Source organism: Kogia breviceps, chromosome 8 (assembly GCF_026419965.1).
Source record: "Kogia breviceps isolate mKogBre1 chromosome 8, mKogBre1 haplotype 1, whole genome shotgun sequence".
NCBI classification, from domain to species: Eukaryota; Metazoa; Chordata; class Mammalia; order Artiodactyla; family Physeteridae; genus Kogia; species Kogia breviceps.
Genome location: NC_081317.1, coordinates 108,876,801 through 108,899,877, shown reverse-complemented (window position 1 = coordinate 108,899,877; position 23,077 = coordinate 108,876,801). Strand labels below are relative to the sequence as shown.

At 44.6% G+C, this 23,077-nt stretch overlaps 1 protein-coding gene across 5 annotated transcripts in view; it reads right to left on the bottom strand.

Annotated features, from left to right (window-relative positions):
* Nucleotides 1-3,341: 3,341 nt before the first annotated feature.
* Nucleotides 3,342-23,077, bottom strand: part of EXTL3 (exostosin like glycosyltransferase 3) — a 142,986-nt gene continuing 123,250 nt past the window's right edge. For all 5 annotated transcript variants that reach the window (XM_067039987.1, XM_067039989.1, XM_067039988.1 and 2 more), the window contains exons 6-7: nt 19,125-19,253; nt 3,342-6,430 (exon numbers count right to left, since the gene is read on the bottom strand). In XM_067039987.1, the coding sequence (XP_066896088.1) occupies nt 6,221-6,430; nt 19,125-19,253 (339 nt within the window). In that variant the 3' untranslated portion in view covers nt 3,342-6,220. The remainder of the gene's footprint in view (nt 6,431-19,124; nt 19,254-23,077) is intronic.

The window sequence follows — 23,077 nt, the reverse complement described above, 5'->3', positions numbered from 1 at the left end:
AAAAATTAAAATCTATTAAAAATGTTTGTCACACGGTGTGTGGGATGTTAGTTCCCCGACCAGGGGTTGAACCCTGGACATGGCAGTGAAAGCACTCGGTCCTAACCACTAGACCACCAGGGGATTCCCAAAAATGTATTTTTTAAATAAAGCAATGATAAAAAGGAAGACAAACCCCCAAAAAAGTTTAATGGGCAAAAATTTCACAAAGGAAATACATATAAATACGAGTAAGCACATGAAAAGGTGTACTTATCATTAGTCGTCAGGTAAATGCAAATTCAAACTACGAGATACCATTACTCACCAACCAGAATGGCTAAAACGACAAAGCCTGACACCCCCATAGGTTGGCAAGGATGTAGAGCAACTGAAACACAAAATTATTGGTGGGAATACGAATGAGTACAATCACTATGGAAAAAGGTCTGGCAGTTTCTTATAAAACTAAACATGTGTGTCCCTACCTTATCACACAACAATTCTACTCCTAGGTTTTTACCCGAGAGAAAAACATAAACCCACAAGAAGACCTGCACGTGAATGTTCTTAGCAGTTTTATTCGTAACAGCCAAAAACTGGAAACAGCTCCAGTGCCTATCAAGAGAATGGACAAATGTTGTTAATCAAGGGAATACCTCTCTCCATAAAAGGAACAAATTGCTAATACGTGCAACATTGGATGAATCTCAGAAACACGACACTTGAGTTTCTAGAAGCCTTGCACAAAAGAGTAAAAATTGTATGACACTATTTATATGAAATTCTAGGAACAGGAAAACTAATCCAAGGTGAAAGAATAAAATCACTGTGGGGTGGAGGTGGAGATTGACTAGGAAAGAACATGAGGGAACGTCCTGGGTTTGACAGAGATGTTCTGTATCTTGATGGGGTTGGTTACACAAGTGTATGCATTTGTCAAAAGCCAAGAGAACGTACACTTAAGATTTGTGCATTTCAATGTATAAATTTAAGATGGAAATTTTACATTAAACACATAGAAACTAATATTGACCTCCAGTTAATGATGTGTGTGCTCATGTATTTAGAGGGAAGTGTATTAATGCCAGTAATTATATACTTAGAAATGCACCAAAAATAGGATGGATAAAAGGGATGAAAAAAAATGAATAGAGGGATTAAAAAAAAATGGATAGAGGAATAAATCTATAGATAGCTTTATAAAGCACGTGTAGTAAAATGACTGTTAGGTATACAGGTTTACAGTATAAAAATTATGTAAACTTCCCTGTACGCTTGAAATTTTTCATAATTAAATATTAGGACCAATAGGTTAAATAAATAGAATCTAAACAGATTAAATTCTCACATAACAGCCCTACAATATGACCAAGATTCGAACTCTTTCATAATACGAAGACAAATGAAGAAGGATAAAACAATTTGCCTAATTAAAACAGGTCAAGAAACAGGTGAAATTAAACAGCAACCCAAGGCTGGTCCTAGTGCAAGCCTTCCCACCGTACTTCATGATCTCTTCTGGAATCCGTTCTGGGTGTTTAATTCTTCTTGCCATGCTCTCTTAACCCCCCTCTGTCAATGAAGATTTAAATAATAAAAACAGTGAATATAAGACTTCTCAGCTGTTGCGTGCCAACTTCCTGCAACGCTCTGGTAACACGACGTTAGCTATATTCCAAAAGCACCGTGGTACCGATTACTATTCAGCTTGTTGCCAGCTATGATTTCTATGTGACCCCCCCCCCTTAATTTTGTCAAATCATTTCATTCATCAAAAGACTAGTTCGCAAGGAGGAAGAGAGGGAGGGGAAAAACTGTTTAGCCCTTAAGTGCTCTATTCTCAAGAGGCTTACAAGCTGGTGTGGGAAGCAGACCCATAACCATTACAGTGCGCGGTGAAGTAGAAGACAGGTCAGCTGCTGGAACAGGAGATGGCCCGGGGCGGTGGCGGGTGTTAGAGGGGGGCAAGCAGCAACTTCTGAGAAGGGAGGGCTTCCTGAAGGCAATGCTTCAGCCGAGCCTGGAATGAGCTGGAATGCAGAAAGTGCCACTAAGAAGTTTCCGGTATGTTACACCAATGACAGTGCATTTCTGTTGTATGCCAAACGGCGGACTCTTCACGTTTACGTTTACTTTCAACACATCTTCAAGACGTGGGCACAGTCCTTGCCATTTTATGGATGAGAAGTTTAGAACATAACGTGCTCCCCGCCAGTTTAATGGGTGACCCCGGATCCGAACCCACAGAGTCTACTCCAGGGCCCATATCCGTAACCACAGCCTTATCCTGCTTAACCACATTTTTGCAAATATGGTGGAATCTTCGATTTCAGTGACAATACTATCGACCGCTAACACTGACCACTTTGACTTACCTTGTTGAGTCCAAGCCGGAACCAGCAGGAACAGAACCTAAGTTAGACAGGTTCTCTCCGTCTAGTACCACGCCCATTTCGACAGCCTCAGGCAACTCCAAGTCTCTCTGGCCCCAGCACAAGTTGTAACAGGGAGATGGACGGCTGGAAGAACAGGAGCCTGGCAGCTCCAGCTCCAGACCCAAGTAGGTAGGCATCCCCACCCGATACGACACCATCTTCCCCGCTCACCTGCCGCAAACCTACCGCATCAGCCGTCAACCCTAGTCTCAGAGTAACGCTGAACTGCGGGTCCCAGGCCTTCTTAGGTTTGTTGGTACAAACCAAACTCCCATCAGCAGAACCCAGGAGAGGAGCACCCCCAACTCAGCTTTTCTCTGCCTTCCACCCTCCTTCCTGTCTCCGTCTTCTCCAAGCCCATGACTCGGTGCTGGCTCCCTGAGGACGGCTCTGATCCCGCAGCTGGGCAGAAGCCGGGCATCAAAAGGACTGGACTCGGACAGTTAAGCACCAACTAGACGCAGGAGCTTTCTGTGGCTCCTTGGAAGTCAGCAAATGACCCCCCGACCAACGGGGCCATTCCAAGGCGGCCCTCTCCTCTGGGCCGGGAACACGCACGCCTGAGCTCCCCGGCACCACACCACACACGCTGAAGTTACCGTGACAAAGGAGAGGTGGCCAACACGCACCACGCGCCATCCCACATCCCGCTCAGACCGGTTCGGTGACGCCCGCGTCCTCCCTACGTGATCCAATGGCCAATCCCAGAGACGGACGCAGACAAGGCTGCCCGCGTCCACGCACGCCGACAGCACCAGCCGGGCTCGGGCACGCAGGCTGCTCCGGGACCAAATCCCAGCGTGCAGTCGTGCTGGGAGGGGCCCGCTGGCCGTGCACGGGTGGCTCCTGGAGCCGGGCAGGCACCTTCCCTCAGGCCGCTCCAGCGTCCTTCAGAGGAAAACCACAAAAGACTTCCAAGCTGCATGAGTTAAAGTCTCCGTTTTATTTTTTTTTATAAAACTCCAACGTAAGACCATTGTGCTCATGGCTGGAAAAGGGGTGGGGCGGGTGGACATGGCGTGGGTATCAGAGCGCTTCCCCCTTCAGACGCCGGCACCGCCAACAGGAGCTCCCCGAGCACAGACAGGCGGGCCGCTCCTGAGGGCACCACCCCTGCACGCGCAGCGCGCGGGCCCCGCCTTGAGGTGCAGGCCACACGGGCGGAGGCCACGGCGCAGGCGCAAAAGCCCAGAGCGGCCCGGTGAGCACCCTGGGGGCTCCCCCTCGCGTGGGTGCCTCTCAGCGAAGAGCAAACCGGCCAGCTGGAGAGCAAAGACGGCCACGGGGCTTCACGGGACAGCCGAGGAAGCCCACGTGCATCTGCGGGGCTGTCCCGTGCTCCAGGTGAGTCAATCAGGTGGCGCAGGTGACATCTGGGCTTCCCAAGGTGACCGATCGGCATCAAAGGCATTCGAAGCCTGGACCTGGGCCTCTGCCTAACCCGCCTTGCAAAAGGCAGCGGCCATTCTCCAGGAGAACTAACCAAGCCTCCGAAAGCTCTCACCGCCCTCCCTCTCACCATGAGGAGTGTCCTTTACGAACGCGGCCAGTGTCCATCAGAGGCTGCCGTCTGGAGTCCTTCAAGTCAGTGTCCTGTTCAGGTCCAAACAGTGCCACCCTCGTCTGTGCTCTGACATCACCCCCGCCCCCCACAGTGCCCTGTGACGTCATCCACAGCCTCAGAGTACCAGCTGCTCTGGATCTGCCGCCAGCGCTCAGGGACCCAGCGCTCAGGGACCCCGTGCTCTGGCTCCAGTGCAGGGGATCCTGACACGGCTCCTTTCTCACCAGGCCCACTCAGAGGCAGTCTAGGAGCTCCTCACATTAAAAGAGACAAGATAAAAATAGCAGCCACATTTATAGCTCAAAACACCACACTCTTTGGCTTCCCAAAGGGAAGAAGGCTACTGCTAAAAAGAATAAAGTCCAAGGTCAAAGAAGGGGGAGTTAGAAAGTTAGGAAGCAGGGGGTCTGGACCCCTTCTCTGGGCTGCTGACCAGCAGAGCTCAACTTCCTAGGTAGCTGCCTCAGCAGGGGAACCACAGGAAGATGCAGTGGGAATGTCCGGAGGACGGAGCCCTCGTCCTGCCCACCGACCGGGACAGTCCCTTAGGTCAAGCGGCCCTACAGGTGGGTGTTACCCACAGGACAGAGCCTGGCTTCAAAATGATACTTGAAGAGAACCCATCTGGGGGAGGCAGGTCAGAGGAGGGTGTGGCCCCTGGACACAGGAGCACAGGACGTCAAGGTCAGGGGAAGACGGAGCTGGCTTAAGGCACGTACGTGCCCAGGACAAAGCTGAGCCTTTGTTCAGTCAGTTGTGGGGAACCTCCTAGATTTGACTTCACTGGAGGAAAGTGGGGACCAGAAATACAGCAGAGGCCATGGGCTAAATCCCTGCCAACAGCCACTAACGCCCTCTTTGGTTCCCCTACTGCTGCCACCACCAAAAAAAAAAAAAAATTAGCTTCTATTTCAGCCCAGGAAATAGAAATTTAAACCCAAAGTGGAACGTGGTAATGTGGGGTGTGAATGCCTATTAAATTTCAGGCTGGATTTGAGCTTAACCTAACAAATCCTATCATCCCACCATTCTGACACATACCAAACCTCAGGGGGTCCCAGAACCAACCCGGCGTGAGGGATCCAGTAACTATAGGATGTGGGTCCAGACAGGGGTCGGGGAAGGTGAATTTCACCAAGGTATTATCCCAAGGCAGGTGCCTTGCTGTGACTCCCCGGCCAGCCGGGTGGGGATCAAAGGATACTCGCTTGCTCTGCGGCAGAGGGCAGGCCGACCTGCAACCACTCAGACCACACCTGAAGTGCGGCCCACCAGGCTTCTGTTCTCGTGCGTGAGAGAACCTGCGGGAAAGTCTGTAGCCAAAGCACAACATGTCTTTCAAAGGAGGGTCGAACAAAGAGAGCCACTTGGGGGTGTGTCTGCAGGTCTCGGTCCCTCCTCAGTCTTCTCTCTCAAACAGGGGGTAGGGAGAGAGCTGGGCCGGGTACCCAGACAACACGACCCAGCAGGGAGCCCTCAGACCCACCAAGTCCTGCACAGGGAGGCTCCACTGCCCGCAAAGGTGCAGATGCCCACGCCTCGAGCTACAGAGTCCTGGTGGGCAACAGGCCTTATCTTGGGCCAGGCCCTGTAACGGGGCCACGCCCGGCCCTTTCTCGTTTCTGCACACAGAGAGATGCCCCTGAGGAGGACGGAGACTATCTGTAAAGATGAGCCAGGATGCATCTCCACCAAATTACAGACCACCATGGTGCGTCCCTCCCTTGGTGAGATGGGCAGAAATGCCAAACTCCCCCTCAAAAAAATATATATATGTATATGTATGTGAGTGTGTGTGTGTGTGTGTATACATATACACGCACATGTATATACACACACATATGTGTATATATATACACACGTATATAAATAAGCCTCGAATGGCGAATCTGAAACTTTCTTTTTAAATAAGAATAGTAGTTGTTAGTGAATTAAAAACCACAAACCAGCTGCCGTGGGCGTATGAACTGCGTGAGTGACTCTCCAGAGTCCCTGTGGCCCTCAGTGTAAGCTATCACCAATGCCCCGCGTAGGGAGCCCTGCTGTCCTGGGACCAGGGCTCCGGCCAGGTGGCCGATTTCACGAGCAGAGCAGCTCTGTCCCTCCCGCGCTCCCTGCTGGCTCTCCCAGCAGAGCGCCTGGGCCACCCAGCGGTGGGCATCCCTGAGGCCCTCCATGTCTAGGGACCTCGGGAGCGCCTCCCTCACTCCGCTCACCCTCTCCCCTGTGCGCAACGCCCCTAGATGAACTTGAAGCACTTGGTCTTGTCGTGGGGCAGGCGGGTCTTGAAGAGCACAGAGTCCACGCGGAACTGTGTGTACAGCAGGGGCATGTAGCCGTACACCTTGACAAAGAAGTTGATACACTTGTGCCGCTCGTGAAAGTGGGAATCGTCGTGTGACAGAGCCTGAGGGCATCCTGGGCATCGGAAAGTCCACCGTGACGTCACCTGGGAGCGGGGAAGAAAGACCACAGAGTGAGAACCACGGGTGCTGAGACAGAGACCCTGGAGCTTAACCAACCGATGCCGCCTTTTCCGCAGTGTCGACACCGAGTCGATGGCTACGCTCACTCAGAGCAAGTCGGGAGCCAGAGCCCACGGCTCTCTTCCTGCCACGGATGCATCTACATCACTATTAAGGACACGCTTCCAAACGGCCTATACGTAACCGACATCAAAGGCCTTGAGGTGTTCAGTGGTGCTTATCTCAGTAACACTACTCCTACTATTTATCTTGGTTGCACAGCAAGATGTAGGTATAAAGTTTTCATTTCATCAGTGTTCTTAATAGCAAACTACTGGAAAACTACCCATGAAAAGGGGGCTAGATACATAGTTATAAAATACTACATGTCCATTAAAAAAGGTGTTTAAGAAAGTTATATTTAAAGACATGGAAAAGTGGTCATATTATAGTTTAGTGGTTACGATGATGATGAAATTCCAACCAATTAGAAAAGTATGAAGGATAATACAACAGCTTCACTATCAACAACATGGCAGATTAAATAACATAAACCCCCCTGAGCACAGAATCCCTGAAAAGGCAAGACGAAATACAGAAACCACCTCTTTAAATATACTGGCTGAGCTTATAAGGAAAGAAATGAAGTCCTCAGAAGCCAAAGTAATGAAAAGGCCTGAATCCAGCAAGACAGCCAGGAGCTCGGGTTTTCGTGAGGCTGAAGCGCCCACAGTCAGGAAATCAGACTGGAGACTTTTTGAAACCCTGGGACCCAGTGGAAGGCCACAAGGGCAGGAGGCAGCCCTGCAGAGAGAGGTGGTGAAGCAACATTTCCTTCTCAGTCTGAGCTCTAAGCCGAGGAGAAAACATCCCCCCCCTTTGAGAAACTGACAGCAAGCGGACCCTCACACAGCTGAGGCTGGAACTTATGCCGCCTGTGCGTCCTGAAAAGCCCCCACAGGCTGACTTAGCTTAAATAGGTCTCAAGCAGGTAGCGAGCCAAGGCACATGGAAGAAGCAGTACAAATGCTCTCAGACTCGGGCCTCAAAGAAGTGCTATAAGTAAAACCCCAAAGAGTACGACCTCACAGTCGAAAATCACAAAAAAGGGGATCAGTCGCATGAAGCAGACTCTGCAGAGAGAAACCACGGAACCAAAACACCGCAAAACACAAGGAACGTCAGATAGGGACGGGGACAATAAACGCGTATCATATGTACAATAAAATGTTGAACGATTACTCAAGGTTTGATGGAAGAAACGAGGGACTATCAAAAAAACCCTTGTGGATATGAAAAAGAACCAAACAGGGACTTCCCTGGTGGTCCAGTGGTTAAGACTCTGCACTTCCCACGCGAGAGGCGCGGGGGTTCAATCCCTGGTCGGGGAACTAAGATCCCATATGCCGCACGGCACTGCTAAAACAAAAAAATTAGGGCTTCCCTGGTGGCGCAGTGGTTGAGAGTCCGCCTGCCGATGCAGGGGACGCGGGTTCGTGCCCCGGTCCGGGAGGATCCCACGTGCCGCGGAGCGGCTGGGCCCGTGAGCCACGACTGCTGAGCCGGCGCGCCGTCCGGAGCCTGTGCTCCGCAACGGGAGAGGCCGCGGCGGTGAGAGGCCCGCGTACCACAAAAAACAAAAACAAAAAATTAAGATGAAAAGAAAGAACCAAATAGGACAATAGAACTGAAAAGTATATTAAACTTATTGTGGTCATCACCTCATGATGGTTTGTAACAAATCGTTACGTTGTACACCTTAAACTGATACAGTGCTGCGTGTCAATTACATCTCAATAAAACCGGGTGGGGGGGGAAAGTATACTGAATTAAATCAGATACTCAATGGATGGGTGAAGAGAAAATCAGTGATGAAAAGTATACTAAAATTATTACCCAGAATGGAAAATATTGAAAAAAAAGCTTTAAAGAAATATGAAAGCAAGATTAAGAGACATGGAAAGAGATACTGTATGATTCCATTTCTACAAAGTTCAAAACTGATCCTGGAGCAGAAGACAGCAGCATTCTGGCAGCTGAGCGCTCCTTCCCGCTTGGAGCCTCGCCCCAGCCTCGGCCCGCACACGCTCTGCCCTGCCCGCCCCCTGCTGCCGGCGCTCAGCCTCAGGTCCTCAGCCCCGGCAGACAGCCTCCGCCTCCCGGCTTCCGCTCGGTCGCTCCAGGCTGGGAGGGTTAGGCAGGGGAAGGGAGGGCCGATGCGGAAAGCAGGGAGCAAATGCAGAGATGGGGCCAGGGCAGCCGCGCGGCAGCAGAGACTACGGCAGAGCACGCCCCACCCCGACACCCTCCCCTGTCTCCTTCTGTGCTGGGCACTAAATGGCGCCTTGGAATCTTTTACCTGCTGTGCCCAGCTCTGCTCAAGCCCACTTAAGGAACATGTTTTGTATTTATCCTTGTTTGCCGAAGACCAAACACTGGCTTGGAGGCACTCTCGCTCCCCGACCTCTCCAGTGAGTGAGAATTTGCGCGTAGATTGGCCTAGGCTTTTTGTGTGTCTCAGCCACAGAGGAACTAAACCTCTGAGCTCTCCCTGGTCGGCGATCCCTGCCAGGTGCAGGGCCTTTGTAGAGAGCTCCTCTTCTATCGGCTCATCGGCTCATCAGGGAGCAGGTGTAACTTGTCTGACCTCATTCCACATGTGTAGCCTGTGCCCTGGGCGTGGACCAGTTATGCAGTCAGCAGGGAGATCCCCGTGCGCTCCAGCCAGCCTTTCTGCCCCAGAGAATCATGGAATGTGTCCCAAGAATATGGGGACTAAGAGTTCCCAACGGCAGGCTTGAGGGCACAGCTTTCTCTCATATGGCTCTGTGCTGTATTCTATGTTATTTTGCTACCTGATCATTCTAGTTTTTTTTTAAAAAAAAAAAAAGACCCAGCAAAAATTATGGAAATCTGAATAAAGGATGAACCCTGGTAATATAAAATGTATCAATATTGATGCATTAATTGGGACAAATGTACCATACTAATGTAAGATGTTAATAATAGGGGAAACTATATGGGGGTATATGGGAATTCTGCACTGTCTTCGTAACTTCTATTTTAATATAAAGAGTTTATTTTAAAGTTAAGCCATAGTGTTTAGGGATGCATACTTAGGTGATAAAAGTGTAAAGAAAAACAACAATGAAGTGGGTACCATTAAAGACATGACAGTAACTGTATTCATCTCCTAGGGCTGTTGTAACAAACTACCACAAATTCAGTGACTTAAAAAACCAGAAATTTACTATCTCACAGCTCTGGAGGCTGGCAGTCTGAAATCAAGGTGTCAGCTGGGCATCCTCTCTCTGAAGGCTGTAGGAAACAACCTGTTCCATGCCCTTCTCTCAGCGCCTGGCACTGACGCAGTCCTTGGACTTCCCTGGCTTGTAGATGACGCTCCATCATCACACAGCACCCTCCCCTCAGTGTCTGTGCCGCTGTGTCTCTTCTTACAAGGACATCAGTCATAATGGACTGAGGGCCCACTGTACTCTACTATGACTTCATCTCAACTTGATCATATCTGCAAAGACCCTATTGCCAAATAGTCACATTCACACGCTAACAGGGGTTAGGACCTAAACATATCTTTTGGCAGGTCACAATAAACAGCCTGCCCTCTGGCCTCAAAAATTTTATGTCCTTCCTCTATGCAAAACACATCCATCCCAGCATCTCTTAAAACTCTTAACCCATTCCAGGATCAACAGTTGAGTCCAAAATCTCATCCAAATACAATCAACTCAGAAAGTCCCAAATCTCTTTTAAATCGTCTAAATTGGATATGGTTAAGACTCTGGATACCGTCCATTCTGGGATAAAATTCTTCTCTATCTGTGGACACGTGAAACCTAGAGGACAATTATCTATCTCAAAAATGCAATCGTGGGACAGGCATAAGATAGACATTCCATTTCAAAAGAGAGAAACAGGGAAGAAAAAGAGGCCATGCATCCCAAACAAGTCCAAAACCCAGCAGGGCAAGTCCCATTAGGTTTCAAGGCATGAGAGCAACCCTCTCTGTCCTCCTGGACTGGGGGCACAGCAGCCCTCAGGAGGTGGCCCCGCCCTCCGGAGCCAAGGGGGTGTGGTCCTGCCTCTGGGCCCTTGGTGACCACAGCAGCCCCACCAGCCTCTGAGCCATTCTGACGCGAGTAACACATTCTCAGCCAACTAGCTCCATCGGCCCACTTCCTGCTGGTAGAATTCCCAGGAGTTCCTTCCTTCAGTTCGCCCTGTCTCTGTCCCCTTCGGTTCAAGCTCGCAGTGGTCCTGAGTTCTGGAAGCTGGAAGTCAGAACTCGAGGAGTTGGTAGGGCCACGTGCTGCTCTGTGAGGGGCCCAGGAGGAATCGGTTCTAGGCCTTTCTCTTTGGGGTTCCTTGGCTCACACATCACTCGCATCTCTGCCTCACATCACATGGGGTTCTCCCTGTGTGTGTGCCTCTGGGTCTCTTCTCCACCTCTCCTAACAGGACACCAGCCATACGATTAAGGGCTCACCCTACTCCAGTCTGACTTCATTTCAACTTGACTACGTTTGCAAAGACTCTATTTACAGTTAAGATTACATACACAAGTACTGGGATTAGGACTCAAACATATCGTTTTTGGGGGGTGGGTGGGAGGGGAGACACAATTCAACCCACAACAGTCATTAAAACTGGGGCTGAGGAAGGAGGTTGAGATTGGGAAGGGGCATGCAGGAGCTTCTGGGGTCCTGACACCCCATGTTTAATGGGTTGTTTTATAATAATTAAGCTGTGCACTTAAATGTTATGCCTTTTTCTATATGAGCATATTTTACACCTTAAAAGTTTGAAAAAAAAATAAAGAAAATGAAGAAACAAGCAACCTGAAAATTTCTATAATCATTAAAGAAACTGAATCTATAGTTTAGTACCCTCCCACAAAAGACATGCAAAGCCCCAAAAGATGTCAAAGGTTGAGTTCTACCAAACCTCCTAGAAAACACAATCCCAATTGTGCACAAACTCTTCCATAAAACAGAAACAAAGGGGAACTTGCCCCAAACTCAAATAATGAGACTAGTTACAATTTTCGTACCAAAACCAGAAATAAATAATACTAGAAAGGAACTTCCCTGGTGGCGCAGTGGTTAAGAATCTGCCTGCCAATGCAGGGGACACAGGTTTGATCCCTGGTCCGGGAAGATCCCTCGTGCCGCAGAGCAACGAAGCCCATGTACCACAACTACTGAGCCTGTGCTCTAGAGCCTGCGAGCCACAACTACTGAACCCGTGTGCCACAACTACTGAAGCCCGTGCACCTAGAGCCCACGCTCCACAACGAGAAGCCACCAAAATGAGAAGCCCGTGCACCGCAACAAAGAGCAGCCCCCACTCGCCACAACTAGGGAAAGCCCATGCACAGCAACGAAGACCCAATGCAACCAAAAATAAATATTTTTAAAAATAATAATAATACTAGAAAGGAAAATCATAGGCTCACTTACTCATGAACACGAATTCAAGTAATCCAAACAAAATATTAGAAAACCAAATCCAAAAAATTATTTATAAAAAGAACTGTGACCAAATGTGTTTCTCCAAAGAAAACGTGAATGTCAACACAAGAGATTAAAGATAAAACACATGACTGTGTCAATGGATAATAGGAAATGCACTCAATAAAATTAAAGAATCATTCATAATAAACATCCTTAGCTAATAAGGAACAGGAAGAAACTTCAATAAGCTAAAATGTAAAGCAAGCATCACACCTAAGAGCACACTATCTGAAGCATCCCTTTAAAATCAGGAATAAAACCAAGATACCGTCATCACCATTTCTATTCAATACTGTACTAGAGGTCCTGGTTACTGTAAAAAATAAAATAAAATGGCTTATGAGGACTGGGAAGGAAAAAACAAAACAGTTTTTTGCATGAGGGATATATGATGGTCAACACAGAAAACCCATATCAATCAACAAAAAATTTTAAACGGAGTTCTAGCAAGTTTCCTAGATATAGGAAACAAATAGTTCTATAACAATGAAAGAAAATGTTAACTTTTGGAAAATACCATTTAAAATATCAACAAAATATACAGAATACCTAGAAATAAGTCTAACAAAAGATGTTCAGAGACCTCGATTGCAAAATTATTGTGGAACTTCGTAGCCTGGGGATTATACAATATTTGATCATTTTTAAAAGATATCAATTTTCCCCATTTCACCTACAGATTCAATTCCTATCAAAATCTCAACTCTGTGTGTGTCTGTGTCTTCTTGACAAGCTAATGATTCCAAAATTTATGTGGGAGGAGAAAGGGCCAAGAATAGGCAAAACACTCTTGAAATAACAGGGTTAAGTTAAAGGGGGTTTGTCTTAGCAGATACCAAAAAAATAATTCTAAAGAGATGACAATTAATGTGATTTGGGCACATGAACAAACCAGACCAACAGACCAGAATAAAAGAATCCTTAAATAGATCCATGTATACAAAGACATTTGAACAATGACAGACCAGCACCGCAGATCACTGGGTATGGATGAACTAAGTGTGCAATGAAAACTGCTGAGGAGACAAAAATGAAATTGGGACCCTATCTCACATTACACACAAAAATCACTTCCACAAGCGTGAATGATTTAAATACAACAGGGCAAAACCTAAAACTTTTAGAAGAGTATGGGGGAGGGCATCTTTAAGACTTTGGGACAATGAACATGAATAAACTATAGTTACAATCATCAGCGCTGACTAAACTCACAAACAGACTTGAGTCTTTTAAAAGCTAAATGCAGAGGAATGCTTATAGTTTGATTTCATTTACATAAAACTTTTAAAGGCCCATCATTTAGAGATGAATATACATATGGTAAAAGCATTCTTTCTTTAAGGGAGGAGGGGAAAGGGATTTTTAAAACAAAACTCAGGATAGCAATTATCTGTGGAAGGGAGAAGCAGGCTGGGATTATGGAGGTACATATACAATGGATGGGTATTTTAAATGTTACACCTTACTTTCAGTATCATTTTTATTCCACGGGTATTTGTTTAAAGACAGTACGTATTTAAAGAATCATATGACTCTATATGTATGAAACACATACTACTAGTTTAAAATACACAAATGAAATGTTACGCTTTAAAAAGGGGAAGAATATAACAAACAAGCAAACCCACCAGTTGTGTCAAATATTGACACTTTGCTCTATTTGTTTCAGATTACATATATTTTTTTCTTCCTTTTTTTTCTTTAAGAAACAAAACATTACAAATAGAGTTAGTCCTTGCGCCACCCTCCCTCCTTCCCTTCCTCTCCTGCTAGGTCATGGGGAACATGACCTTTAATTATGCTTGAAAAAAATCAAACTTTCTTCAAAACAGATATCCCAATGCATATACCCACCAGCTCTGTATAGTATCTGCAATTTTAACACATTGTAACATCTGGTACTGTCACTTTCATTTTAGCCCATCTGATGTGTATAAACTATACCCCATTGTTTTAACTTACATTTCCCTGATTGCTACAGAAGTTGAGCATATTTCCACATGTTTATTAGTCATCTAGGCTTCTACTTCATCGAACTACTTTTTTACAAACTAAGTGAATCAATTGAGTAGTCTTTTTTTCTCATTTGGAAATTCTTTCTCTGAGTATTAATTCTTTGTCATTTATCAGCATTGTACATGTCCCAGTCTGTGGACATAGAGGTTTGCTGAACAAAGTTTTGAATTTTAATAATATTCAAACCAATCTTTTCCTCTCTATTTTGCACTTTTTGTTTCTCTTTGTCTACGATCACAAAAATACTTTTTGTTAGAAGTTTTAAAGCTTGCGTTCACATCTGGTTGATTAACCTACCTGGAATTTACTTTGTGTATGGTATGATGACATGTATTTCTGTTTCATACAGAAAACCAATTATCCCAGCATTCATCTGTAGATGCCACCTTCATCATGTAGCAAGTTTCCGCGCAGGCGTGGGTCTGTGTCTAGACTCTGCTTTGCACCACTGATTTATCTATCAACCCCTGTGCCAATATCACCTTGTCCTAATTATGTATTTTATTACCATGTCATGATTTCTGACACGGCAAATCCACATCTTCTTCACTGGTGTCTCAGCTATTCTGGTCCTTTGCCTTTTGATATAAGTTTGAGGATCTGTGTGTCAAGTTTCACTCCAAGCCAAATTAAACCAAATAAAGTATCCTAGAGTTACACTGACATTTTAGATTTGGGGAGAACTGCTATCCTGATGATATGAATGCAGATGTGGTCTCTATCTCCATTTATTTAGTGGGTAACCTTATCTTACTACTGACTTCAGTGGGCGTCTTCTAAACTTTCACGATTCAGTGTAATGTTTGCTGTAGTATTCAGGTTTTCAATAAATTCTGGAAATTCTCATATTTTTCAAGACTGCCCCTCCCACTTTCTCTTTACTCTTCCCTTCCTGGTTTTATGTTACACCTTCTCCTGACAGCCTCCATGTCGTTTTTTTAATTTATTTATTTAGTTATTTATTTATTTTTGGCTGTGTTGGGTGTTCATTGCTGCTCTAGTTGCAGTGAGCAGGGGCTACTCTTCATTGTGGTGCACGGGCTTCTCACTGCAGTGGCTTCTCTCGTTGCAGAGCACGGGCTCTAGGCACGCAGGATTCAGTAGTTGGGCACGTGGGCTTAGCAGTTGTGGCTCATGGGCTCTAGAGCGCAGGCTCAGTAGTTGTGGTGCACAGGATTAGTTGCTCCATGGCATGTGGGATTCTTTCCGGGCCAGGGCTCGAACCCGTGTCCCCTGCATTGGCAGGTGGGTTCTTAACCACTGTGCCACCAGGGAAGTCCCTCCATTTCTCTTAACCTTTCTTATTTTCCATCTCTGTAATACTTTCTTGGAAATTTCTTCACATTTATCTTCTAGGTCATTAAGTTTGTCTTCAGCTAAGTCTTTTTTTTTTTTTTTTTTTGCGGCACGCAGGCCTCTCACTGTTGTGGCCTCTCCTGTTGTGGAGCACAGGCTCAGCGGCCATGGCTCACGGGCCCAGCTGCTCCGCGGCATGTGGGATCTTCCCGGACCGGGGCACGAAACCATGTCCCCTGCATCAGCACCACTGCGCCACCAGGGAAACCCTTCAGCTAAGTCTTATCTTTTTATCCCATTCACAGAGATTTTCATTTTAATAACTATAATTTTCATTTCCAGTAGTTCTATTTAGGTCTTTCAAACCTGTTTGTTCTGTTTTCTTTCTGAATATGTCTGTCTTTTCCTGAATAATTTTAAAACTATTACTACTATTATAAATGGAGAAAAGAATTAAAATTGAATGGCCCATCCTGTTACTTATAGCTGAAGAATAATCATCACACACAGCCGGTATCAGCCATCAGAAGCCAGGTCTCTAGAGTTGAAACTGAGGAGTGATCGTGATCACAGGCCAGGCTCTGAGGGACACACCTCAGAGACAAAACTCTGAGGGAGTCACAACCCCCAGAGGTCCCTTCACAGGACCCCACCGGTCCCATTCCTTCACCCTCCCACCCACCGGCAGTTCTCTAGAGCTCTTCCAGTTTACCACGAGTCACTTACTACTATTCCCACCAGCTTTCACTGAAGCAGGAGATGCATGTCAAGGCAAACAGCATCTATGTCCAGTATTCTACTTTGTTCTCCCTGTACCTAAAAATCTTCCTCCTCGTCTCAGATGCCAGCATTCAACCTCAGGGGGAATAACCCCTTAACCTGCAAATGACTCTACTTTGGCACAAAAAGGTTATTTTAGGGCTTCCCTGGTGGCGCAGTGGTTGAGAATCTGCCTGCCGATGCAGGAGACACGGGTTCGTGCCCTGGTCCGGGAAGATCCCACATGCCGCGGAGCAACTAAGCCCGTGAGCCATGGCCGCTGAGCCTGTGCGTCCGGAGCCTGTGCTCCACAACGGGAGAGGCCACAACAGTGAGAGGCCCCCAGTGTATTTATTTAAAATATATATATATCTATATATTACATAATAAAACATACAAAAAATTAAGAGGAATAAAGTAACAACTGTAAGTTGAGGCTTGACTATTTACTTAAGCAATACCATGGATTTTATTTTACACGGGAACATTCCAGGTAATTTTAGTCTAAGAGAAGTTATGCTTAGTAACAGTAAGGAAAATCATTAATAGATGTTGAGAACTTACTCAACATTAATATTAAGATGCTTACCTATGCGTCCTCTCTCTACTTCCTTATCCCCTAAGCCAGCCATCTATCTTCTCAATGCTTTATGAGTTTTTAATCCTTTATTCTGAATGAAGCCTATTTACATTCTAGATCTTTCTCCTCCTCAAAAAGATAACAGTACATTATTCAAAGCAATAATATGAAATTAACTCCCTGTTTTAGTCAATATTGTTAAGATATTAACATTATTGAAAGAATACTGCTATGATATAAAAGTCATGCCTTCCTAATTATAACAAGGGAGGGGACGGTGACAATTTGAAGTATTTAAAGCAAAAATACTATTTTATAACAAAATAGTACATATACCTGATAAAATTAGGTAAGTTAAAGAAAATATTTAGCTTAAACTGGTTCTATAATATGAAGTAAATAATTGGACTCAGAATTTGAAGACAGGCTCAACTTATTGAGCCTTTGATTTTAAAAAGTCATCCTAATCTTGAACTGCTCTTATATTTCCATAAGATCAAGAAAATTCAGGGCTTCCCTGGTGGCACAGTGGTTGAGAGTCCACCTGCCGATGCAGAGGACACGGGTTCGTGCCCCGGTCTGGGAAGATCCCACATGCCGTGGAGTGGCTGGGCCCGTGAGCCGTGGCCGCGGAGCCTGCGCGTCCGGAGCCTGTGCTCCGCAACGGGAGAGGCCACAACAGTGAGAGGCCTGCGTACCACAAAAAAAAGAAAAAAGAAAATTCAGAGGCTACTTACTTTTCAAGTTTTCACTTGGGAAGAACTATGTATACCATGTGCAAATTATTTCCAACTCACTCTCTACGCTGAAGAGATGTTTAATAAAACACTGGCTTAATAATATAACAAACACGCTTCCATGAAGATGAAAAATGCACCATGTCTGTGAGTGCGTCAAGTGACTGATGATATTATTAGGTACCTAATCCCTCAGATACTTTAAATCTTCATGGATAATGTTTTCTGATCTACTAGGGAGGTATAAATAGAAAGCATATATCTTGGCTGGAGTCCAGTCCCTGGCTACACAAGAAAGGATAAATAAAGAATAGAAAATTGCACTAGTCATTAATTTCTAAGACGCCTGCCTCCCTACCTTAAAGTTTACAAAGAAGTGTGCTTTTCATTGTTTAATATCAGATCTACCACTGTACCTGGAAAACATGTTATTTTTATATAAAAAATACTATCATCATTCACAGTTTTAAAAAACACACAATCTGGTGCATCATTTTGCTAATTATTCTTCTTTTGTGAGGCTTTAGCAGAAGGCTAAGGAATCAAAGAAACTATGGGGGAATTCAGGAGCTAAGTTATAACCCTGAGCTACACTAGTGGTTACTTAGTCTAGAACTTACTTTCAAAATGTAAGAAGAATGAAATATGCACCCAATTATTATTTACTCATTGGACTAATGATATCCATGAAGGTAAACTTACGATTTTATAAAATTAAATAATACACCTTTTTGAACTAAGGATTATCAGGTGTGAATTCACAGCATAAACACTGATAGAGCCTAGTCATAAACACTATTAATTTGAATGGACAGATTCTCTAGTATTAATTGTTACAAGGCCTTTACCAGGCCTACCCTAACCCTCACCAGGGGACCTTTCACTTGTCTGAATCTGCAGTAATGACAGAGAGGGTGATGGAACTGGTCTTTCTGTGCACTGAGTATGAAACTGGTTGTATTATGGTCAAATCTATTCACCAACTCAAAGACAAAAAACAGAACTCAAATTTCTAGAATTTTGAGGGTACTTCTGCTTTTGTGTAAATACCTTATAAAGTACTTACGTGCCAGGCACTATTCTTAGAGCTGTACACACCCTAACTGAGAAAGTCTTAAACTGTGTGTGCCATGGACACCGCTGCCACTCTGGTTTGGCAATCTGGTGAAGCCTGTGCACCCCTCAGCTGCTTTTAAATGCATAAAATACGTGAGATTACAAAGGAAACAAGTTATACTGAAATATAGAAATATGTGCGCTTTTTTATTATTTTATCTTATTAAGTTAACAAGATCTATGGTAAAGTTAATAACTACCGTAATTTCAAAGCAGTAATGAAGAACATAAACAATACTTCGAGATGTGGCAACGAACGTAACGTGATATGAAAATACCTATGGGTTCTGCTGGTGACGGATCACAGTTACCGCAAATACTCTTATGAATTACAGCCTGTTTCATAACTGATAAAAAGGATAAATTCCAGTTTGAGATTGGTGAAAATTAAAGATGTAACATTTTTCCCATTCAAGTTCCAAACCCTCTGATTTCTATCCATTTACGCCTAGGAAGCGAAGAGCCCCTGTATGAACGGCTCATTCAACCCTAAGACGATCTTAACTTGGTTGGTGGCGTCATCGTCCCCATTTTGTGGCTGAGGACTCGGAGGCATGGCTGGGTTACCCACCGCACACCCACACAATAAGTGAATTAAGTACACGTGTGCCCCCCGGTCCCGTAAGTGGGAGGACCTCACCTTGATGGGGGGTTTCCGAGTGACGTGGGAGACGAGGAAGTTCATGGCGATGTCCTCACAGTTGATGTATTCGTCCACCATATCTCGGATGGCCTGGGGCATCACGTAAGAATACAGGTAGGCATAATACTGTCGAGGGTAGAAACAGAATCACATACTTTGTCGGGGGCCACAGTCCTTTAGCTTTCGGCAAAAATGTGCGCGGAGGGGAGGGTGCTGTGGCGGGAGGAGGGGTATGGCAATCACTGAGGAGCACCACTGGCCTTTAGGGAGTCGGGTCCAGGGATGCTAAACACCCTGCATGGCAGACCTTCCGCAGTGAAGAATTAGCCCGTGCAAACGGCCCTTAGCACCCGCTCTGAGAATCAAAGCGTCGTGTAATCTCCTTGGTAACCTAGTGATTCTGCAACAATATAAAGGTTTATCAAATTAGGTGGGACACTAGTTCAGTTGAACAGCGTTCTCCCCCTCTGACAAAGGCAGTAAGGGATACGCAGGGGGGAAAGCCTGGTTATCTTCTCAGACCTCCGTAAGTCACCGAGCCATGAGACATCCGACGCCTCCGTGCCTCACTTCTCATTACTGGCACCGGCTACCCCCTGGCTCCAAGCCACCAGCGCCTTAGCCCGCATTATTCATACAGCCCCTAAATCGCCTCCCTGCTGCCATACTTTCCTCCCTACAGTCCATTCTCAGCACAGCAGAGCGACTGTGTTAAAACACAGGTCCAACTGAGCTCATCTCTCCTTTACTCCAAACCCCTGAGAGGCTTCTCATCTCACTCAGAGTAAAAGCCTAAGTTCTTAAAATGCCCTGCAAGGCCCACAGAATGGTTTGAGCTAGCTCAAACCTGCCAGTGAAAGTCGACCGCTAAATTTTCCGGGGTTTTGTGAGACTATTTAAGAATTTTGTGAGCTTGTTACGAAAAGTAGCCATTATTAAAAATATAATTCCATATACTTAAAATTAGTTACACTAAAAGTTATATTAAAAGCCAATAAATACCTAAAGCTCATCATTTCTTAATTGACTAATTAATACATTTTACAATTATTTATTACATTTACTGTCATCTTTTTTTTGTTTTTTAATTGTTTGGTCATGCCTCATGGCATGCAGGATCCTAGTTCCCTAACCAGGGATCAAACCCGTGCCCCCTGCAGTCAAAGTGCAGAGTCTTAACCACTGTACCACCAGGGATGTCCCACATTAACTGTCATCTTGAGGCTGTTTATGTCTATCACATCCGCATGGTGAAAATACTATATAACTGGCATGGACCTGCCCATCTCTTCCAAACACCATGTTCATTGACTCATACTGATAACTTGAACTCAGCCATGGTAAGAATATTTACACCACAGAAATGGGCAAATGCCATAAAACAGAGCAAATGTCAGTGGTGATGTGTTGCAATATGCTGACAATGAACAGGTGAGGTGCCTAATAAAGCTGATTTATATATCTTACTACCTTAAATAGTAGAATCTATACAGCGAAACGATCATAAAATTTTTGAAAAAAAATAATAAATTAAAAAAAAAAAATTTGTACCACAAAGTGGTTTGCTGGTTATCTTGTGGCAAAGTACTTAAGAGATGGTGAACTTAAAAGATGAATTACACATTTTTCTTTTACAAAAAGACAGGTGATTAAAATCTGTGTACCCTTTAAATGGCCAATGACTGTCATCAGTATGCTAATGAGAATATTTATTAATTGAATACAATCCATATCTTTATCCAGGGAAATGTAACATCATAAAAGAAAAAAGAAAGAACTGACTTAAAAATATATGGAGAAAGCATTATGAAAACAAATGTTTAGAAGTATTTCCACTATTATGTGATTTTTTCATGCCAAAAATCATTTTTTTTAAATATAGAAGGGCTTCCCTGGTGGCACAGTGGTTGAGAGTCCGCCTGCCGATGCCGGGGACGTGGGTTCGTGCCCCGGTCCGGGAGGATCCCACGTGCCGCGGAGCGGCTGGGCCCGTGAGCCATGGCCGCTGAGCCTGCGTGTCTGGAGCCTGTGCTCTGCAACGGGAGAGGCCGCAACAGTGAGAGACCCGCCAACGGCAAAAAAAAAAAAAAAAAAAAATTAAAAAAAAAAATATATAGAAAAACTTTTGTAACCTGTTTAAAAATCTTCTAAATGAAAAATTTCAGTGAACTTATAACCTACTCTAAAATATAAAAATGTAACATCTTCTCATTAGTTTGCTAAAAAAAACTGAACACATCATAGAAGATGGAAATTCTAGTCCAATTTCAACAATATGCTACCAAATTGGTGGATAAGTATCACAACTTAGGAAGCATGGCAATAAGGTATTTCTTCCAGGGGCAGTGATTAAAACCAAGTATCAGAAATATGCTTAATTTTGGATATATATACACTACCAAATGTAAAATAGATAGCTAGTGGGAAGCAGCCGCATAGCACAGGGAGATCAGCTCAGTGCTTTGTGACCACCTAGATGGGTGGGATAGGGAGGGTGGGAAGGAGACACAAGAGGGAGGAGATATGGGGATATATGTATACATATAAGCTGATTCACTTTGTTATACAGCAGAAACTAACACAACATTGTAAAGCAATTATACTCCAATAAAGATGCTAAATTTTAAAAATATATGCTTAATTTAGAAATAGACCACTGAGTTGCCATAATACACAGTGTCGAATAAAGATTTTCAAAAATAATAAAGCATATTCAATCCTACTGCTTTCACTAAAATTTAAGAACTTAGTGAGAATATTATTTTGAAACTGTTTCATCTTTATCTCAACCTTATAAAAATTTCTTTAAGTATAGTAGTACGCATATTGTAATTTATAAATAAATATATACATTTGTGAGATACCAAAGCATTTTACTGATAGGCACTTAGGATTAAAAAAAAAAAAAAAACTTGATTGCTCTAGATTAGGGATGACCAACTTAGTTGCTTTCAAGGGCCAAACAAGGAAGGCAAATAAATAATAGACATGTTAAAGAAATGGGTGTAAGAAAAATACAGTCATGGGACAGATAAGCACACACGTGTCCTCCTCCAGGGAACAGTGGCTATGCACCTCCAGCCAGCTGGTGCCAGGCAGGAACCCTGCTCCAGTATGACCTGATCTTCATTTTCATGGAGGTCCAGATCTTTTTGTAAAACTCTCTGATTTTTAAAGCCTGGCAGTGTATGGGACAGCACCAGGGGGCTGAATAAACATCTGTAACCACAGAAGGCTTCGGGGCAGCTAGTTTTTAAACCTTGCCCTAGATTTTCCAAGAGAAAAAACAAACAAACCTAAGTTTTATTAAGTCAATTATTTATTACTTAAAAGTAAAGGGATCTGGGACTTCCCTGGCAGTCCAGTGGTTAAGACTGTGCTTCCACTGCAGGGCTTGCGGATTCGATCCCTGGTTGGGGAACGAAGATCCCCCAAGCTGCGCAGCGCAGCCAAAAAAAAAAAAAAAACACGAGAAGACAAAAAAAAAAGTAAAGGGATCTGACTATTGTCATTTTTAAAGAGCTATCAGAGATTTGATAAGGTAGAGTTTCCAGAAGACAAGTAAATTCTCACGGTGTGAGTATGCACTGCTAAAATCAGGGGCTCTTTCTCAAATGACCAGTGTGAAAATAAATGACTCCTAGTTAGGTGTGGTTCCTCAGCCCGATGCTTTCTAATTCTACTCGCAGCCCAACCAAAGCCCACAAGTTTGGAAAATAATCATGAGAGCCAAGTTCAAGAGTGGGATGAGCATATCAGCTTCACACATTAAATTTTAAAAAGAAAAAAAAAAAAGCGAGAGTTTCATGACCTCTTAAGGCTGGTTCAAAATGCTCCTGGTAAGATGACTTTTAAGGTAAAACTGAGGAGACCTGCAAGAGGCCACCTCTGAGAGGTGAAGTACATGAGGGACAAAAGATTTGAAGGTGGGGAGGGGGAGGAGATAATCA